The 6077-nt window shown below is 32.7% G+C and overlaps 1 protein-coding gene across 2 annotated transcripts; it reads left to right on the plus strand.

Annotated features, from left to right (window-relative positions):
* The first annotated feature begins 324 nt into the window (after nt 1–324).
* Nucleotides 325–5324, plus strand: LOC140434867 (uncharacterized). 2 transcript variants are annotated; one of them, XM_072523455.1, is made up of 2 exons: nt 325–612; nt 947–5324. In XM_072523455.1, the coding sequence occupies exon 2, from the start codon at nt 1290–1292 to the stop codon at nt 5145–5147; it is 3858 nt and encodes a 1285-aa protein (XP_072379556.1). In that variant the 5' UTR covers nt 325–612; nt 947–1289; the 3' UTR covers nt 5148–5324. The 2 variants fall into 2 exon arrangements, with proteins under 2 accessions (XP_072379556.1, XP_072379557.1); XM_072523456.1 differs by having other exon boundaries at nt 987–5324.
* Nucleotides 5325–6077: the final 753 nt, after the last annotated feature.

Below are 6077 nucleotides of genomic sequence, written 5' to 3' on the forward strand. Positions count from 1 at the left end.
GATTTATACTAATATCCAAAAATTTGTACTATAGTTATTTATACAAAATTCACAAAAACAGAATTATATACTAAAATATTTAAAATATAATAATAAGTTAAAATAGTGCATTTGTTAGCAAACAGGATGAAGCCTCGTGATAACGCGGTACCGCATAATTCAAAACACGTAAACAAGTGTGATAACAAATTTTATTTTAATCATTGGAAAAACAAGTACACCGGAAAGAAAACCGCAGTTGCTACATTTTGTAAAATATATGATGATAACAGCAACCACATTAACAAAATTCTAAATTGATAACAACGATTCGCTTACCGCAATATCTATTTATTGTATACCATAAAAATTAGTTGAAGAAATAAAAATAAATATATAAATATGAGCATTTCTAGAACACAAGGTGTTGCTTATCAATGAAACGAATCAGTTGATGGTACCGTAGGCGCATTAGGTTGGCGCAACTTGGGCTCGCGTGGGGCGATATGCTGCTCTGTTCTTTAAAAGACCGAGGAGCGCATACGGTGTCACAGTTCGCATCGCAAACATACAACAACAACAAGTTCGCAGTAGTCAATACGGTGTGCAGTGACTTACATATATCTGATAAAGGTAAGCGGTTTTTGTCTTTTGTATATTTCTATGTATTTATTATGTCCTTTTTATCATTGTATTTTATGAGAATTGTACATCTCTCTGTTCGTATTTCATGCAGTATTTTATGAAAAATGTATACTGTTTTTTGTATTTATTATGTCCTTTTTATCTATTTGGGTGTTGAAAAAAAAAAAAAATTTCACGTCTGCTATTTTTTATAAGAAGTATTCTCCGCTGTTCGTATTTCGATTTCTTGTAGTATATGGTTCTTCTCTATTGCCGAGTATGTAATGCATCTCTCCATTCACGTTAAGCGGAAAAACTATAGTTTGTTCTATTGCTGTTGTAGATGGATCTATCAAAACTAAATAATTCATCCTTGGTTGCAGAACGTAAGCCAATAAAAAAACTTAAAGATCTGCAAATTGGAGAAAAATTTACCATTCACAGTGCAAAGGTGGTAACAACACAATTTGGGGATACAGTTCTGCTGGATTTGGGCGCTGAAGTTGTTTTCTTACCACAGCGGGTAACCAAAGCCTACCAAGCAGCAATAACGGACCTCAACAGCGGAAACTATTCGCTGATATACGAAGGGGAAGTTGATATTGGAAAAAGCAGACTCCTAGCATCCTTTAAGATAGTTGAATAAGGTAAGTGATTTTTTCTTCTTATTTTGTGTGTGAGTAGTCATGCATATAAAACAAGTGATTAAACAGTCTGATGATTTGATGCACATTATTAAAAAGCTTAGTAAAATAATTTTCGATAAATTCACTGAAAGAGATCGTAAAGTTTGGACAAGACGGTTAAATAGTCAAATTTTTAGATGTAGTAAAGTAATTAAAAACAATAGACTATCCGTAGGAACAGTTAGAAAATTGCAAACTTACATAGGACATTTTAAGCATTTTAGGCAAATTATTTTAAATTTCAATAATAAGTACGTTGGGTTGGGGCTTAATTCAAAATTACGCAATAGAGTTAAATGGGAAAATGTTATTTCGTGTTTTGCTAGTCGAATTAAAACTGGAGTTATAGTTAATTTAGTGCATAAGGACTTAACACAGTTCCTAAATGATTGTTATATTATTTTTAGCAGAAAAATTAAAATTATTTTAAAAACAAATAGAATTCTTAAAGTCAATACTACATTTTGCGGCGAATTCATTAAAAAATCGACTGATACCGAAAGTTTAGATTTAAAATATTTTAACACTAAAAATGCTATTATAGACACATCGACCGATTTACATCTTTGGTTTAGTGAAAATGTTAAGGATAAAATTTTTACAAAGCTGTCTGAATTTGCAGAAAAAGATTCGGGTGCTGCTCTGTCTAAAGTAATTTCATTAGAAGTTAATATTAATAAAGTAGAAATAGGAAACGGTTCATCGTTCATTGACTTGCCAATAGAGATTCAGAAAAAACGAGCGTGCATTAATGTGCATAACGTTGATCAGGCTTGTTTTTATTGGTCAATAGTTAGCGCTTTGTGTCCTGTTACTAAGGATCCACAGAGAGTTTCGAAATATCCACATTATTCTACTGTTTTGCAAACAGACAAATTAGAAAGCCCAATGCCATTAAGTCAAATTTCAAAATTTGAAAAATCAAACGCCATATCTGTCAATGTGTTTGCATTAGAATTAAACGTAGTGAAGGACAAACAATTTTATGAAGTAGTACCTGCCAGACTGACACCGCAAAAGATGGAAAAGCATGTTAATTTGCTCCTAATACAGGATAAATATTTCCCAAAGTTAAACGATTACGATGCTCCTCCAGAAGATGATGATGATCAGACTGAAATACGCCTTCATTATTGTTGGATTAAAGATTTAGGAAAATTAGTAAGATCACAATTGAACAAAAACACACGTAAAAAATATATTTGCGATCGTTGTTTAAACTATTTTCACAGCGAAAGCAAACTAGCAGAGCACGAAGAAATGTGTTCAGATGTGAATAAATGCAGAATGACTGTCCCCAAATATGATCATGTGGCTTTTCGCAATTTTACATACAAACAAACAACTCCGTTTATAGTTTATGCTGATTTTGAATGCCAATTACATAATTTTACAGATTCAAATGTCTCATTGAGTAAAACAGCAAAATATCAGAAACATGTACCTTTTAGTGCAGGTTATTATTTGAAATGTGCTTACGATGATAGTTTATCTTATTTTAATAGCTATAGAGGTGAAAATTGCATGGAGTGGTTCGCAAAAGAAATGGCCGAAATTTCCAAATTTGTAAATTCCAAAATAAAGACAATTGTACCTATGGTCGAAAAGCCCAACACAAATATGGCAACTGTTTGCCATATTTGCGAAAAACGCTTTTTGGCTACAGATACAATTGTTGTAGATCACGATCATTTTACGGGACAAGTACGGGGATTTGCGCACCAAGCATGTAATTTGAACTTTAAAAAATTGTTTGTCGTCCCAATCGTATTTCATAATTTTAGTGGCTACGACTCGCATTTTATGATTATAGATCTTTGCAAGCATGGGCACTTGAGCTTACTTCCCATTAATAAAGAAAAATATATTTCATTTACATTACAATCTGACGAACATCAAATTAAATTACGATTTATTGATTCACTTAGATTTATGGGAGCTTCACTCGATGAATTGGCATCTCTTTTAGATATATCAGAAAAGAAGATTTTAAAACGAGAATTTAGTCAATTAGATAATGATACATTTAATTTGTTAACTTGTAAAGGAGTATTTTGTTACGATTATATTGATAGTTTGGAAAAATTGGATGAAACTTCTTTACCCTCAATTAACCATTTTTATAGTAAGTTAAATAATGAATACATTAGTGAAGAGAAGTATGCTCATGCGCAAAATGTTTGGCAGAAATTTAATTGTAAAAATTTGGGAGAATATAGCGATTTGTACTTGAAAACAGATATTCTGCTGTTGGCTGATGTGTTTGAGCAGTTTCGACAAAAATGTCGAGACACATATAAATTAGATCCAGCATGGTATTATACTATGCCAGGATACACTTGGGATTGTATGTTGAGATACACACAATGTAAATTAGAATTGCTAAAAGATGTGGATATGATCTTGTTTATGGAAAAAGCCATAAGAGGTGGGATATCTGTTTGTAGCAACAGATATTCGGAGGCCAACAACAAATACATTTCGTCGTATGATCCCACACGGCCCTCTAAGTACATCCTCTATTTAGATGTAAATAATCTGTATGGCTGGGCCATGAGTGAAGCTTTACCAATAGGAGGATTCAAGTGGATCGAAGACGTAACCAAATTTGGTGTTGGTAATCTTCCCGAAGGCCATATAGATATTATGTCAATACAGGATGATGCAAAGGAGGGCTATTTTTTCCAAGTTGACTTGGAGTATCCACGCGAATTACACGACAAACATAAAGATTTTCCATTTGCTGCCGAACACCGCATTCCGCCCGGTTCAAAATTGCCAAAGTTAATACCAACTTTATATCACAAAACCAAATATATTATGCATTATAGAAATCTTAAACAGGCATTAGCCAACGGGTTAATTTTAACAAAAATACATAAAGTTTTGAAATTTAATCAATCTGCGTGGCTGCGACCGTATATCGAGTTAAATACAAATTTACGGGCGGCAGCCACCAACAGTTTTGAGAAAAATTTGTTCAAATTAATGAATAATGCTGTGTTCGGCAAGACCACGGAGAATCAAAGACGTCATCGTATTGTAAAATTATGTAAAAAGTGGCATGGAAGGTACGGAGCCAAAAATTTGATTGCGAGTAGTCGATTTCACAGTCGTACGATCTTTAGCGAAAATTTGGTAGCTATCGAACTTAAGAAATCAGAAGTATGTTTTAATAAACCCCTGTATATAGGCGCAGCAATCCTCGATATATCCAAATTATGTATGTATGATTTTCACTACAACTTTATGCTTCCAACGATGGGAGAGAAAAACTGTTCATTGCTGTACATGGATACAGATAGCTTTATTTATGAATTGCAATGTTCAGATGCATATAGAGAGGTTTTAAAGGCGCATCCAAGTAAATTCGATACCTCAGACTATGCCGAAAACAACCCATACGAAATAGAAAGGTTAAATAAAAAAATCCCCGGATTAATGAAGGATGAGGCAAATGGGAAAATAATTACACATTTTATTGGATTACGATCAAAAATGTACACATTTAAACTGCAAATAACTGACGAGGAGAGGGAAAAAGAGAGACAGCGTCTAGAAAGAAAACAACTAAACAAAGAGAGAATTGAATGTGACATAGGAAATTTGGGAATAACGAAAAAAGCAAAAGGAGTGAAATATAACATCGTTCGAAATAAAATTACGTACGAAGACTATGAAAAATGTCTTAAAGAATTCAAACTTCAAACCGCGAGCCAAAGATGTATTCGGTCGTACCAACACTCAGTATTCAGCATCGAGCAATCCAAAACGGCTCTAAGTCCTTATGACGATAAGCGGTACTTAATACCAAAATCATTTAATACGCTTCCGTGGGGACATTATCTTGTTGAATAACATGTATTTGTTGTTGCAGAAAAACAGATAATTGGTGTCAAAATTCGTTTGATTATGTCTTGTTTAATACTACTTGGTTCTTTCAATGTAGACGCACTATGCATAAATAATTATCTTCTTTTAGTATATGGCTACTCATAAGATCACAAAAAAAAGAAAAGATCACTTATCGCAAAGTTTTTGTAAATTGTAGTTTTTGTAACTATAAAAAATAGTATTAATTTTATAATGTAAGTTTTAATAATAAATTTGTGTAATCTTACATTTTTTGGTTTTATTTATGTTAGATTACAAATAAAAGACAACATATTTATATTAATATTATTTATTCAGTTAAATCATTTACAACTTTAATTTTATAATAATATACAAATTCCTTTAAAGCTAAACTTAACAAAGTGTTTGGACAAATATTGCAATATGCTGCGAAGGCTTCAACTGGTCCATGTAAAGAGTCTATAGCACCAAAATTGTTCTTGATGAAAGTTGAAATGTTTATATAGTATTCGTGAAATTGTAAACTCTTTAACAGCACCACTCTATGCGACATCATGCTCTGGTATGCTTCTATAATTTGGTTGACGTCATCTTCCCACAAATAAAATGCGGCTCCAAATTTCTCGATTGTCAGCAGCTTTACATTTTCCATCACCAATTGTCTTAGTTTGCAAAAATCACCACACATAAATTCGATGGGATCATACTCATCTGCATAAGTCGGTAGATCTGCTTGGAAAAAATCACTCATTTTTTCTTTAAACCACTCAATTATGGCTTCCCACTCGAATGTGCTTAAACTGATTCTGTTAAAATTACCATGTTTACACAGAATGATTGATGGTGAAAAATCTCGAGCTGGAGATAGACCAATTTTTATATGGAGAGAGCTCATTGGATATGTAGTTTCCAATAAACAATATACTTCATTTG

Source organism: Diabrotica undecimpunctata, chromosome 2 (assembly GCF_040954645.1).
Source record: "Diabrotica undecimpunctata isolate CICGRU chromosome 2, icDiaUnde3, whole genome shotgun sequence".
Classification (NCBI taxonomy): domain Eukaryota; kingdom Metazoa; phylum Arthropoda; class Insecta; order Coleoptera; family Chrysomelidae; genus Diabrotica; species Diabrotica undecimpunctata.

Bases quoted from the DNA above. Each gene is read 5' to 3' on its own strand.
- LOC140434867 (XM_072523455.1), top strand. From the start codon at position 1,290: ATGCATATAAAACAAGTGATTAAACAGTCTGATGATTTGATGCACATT.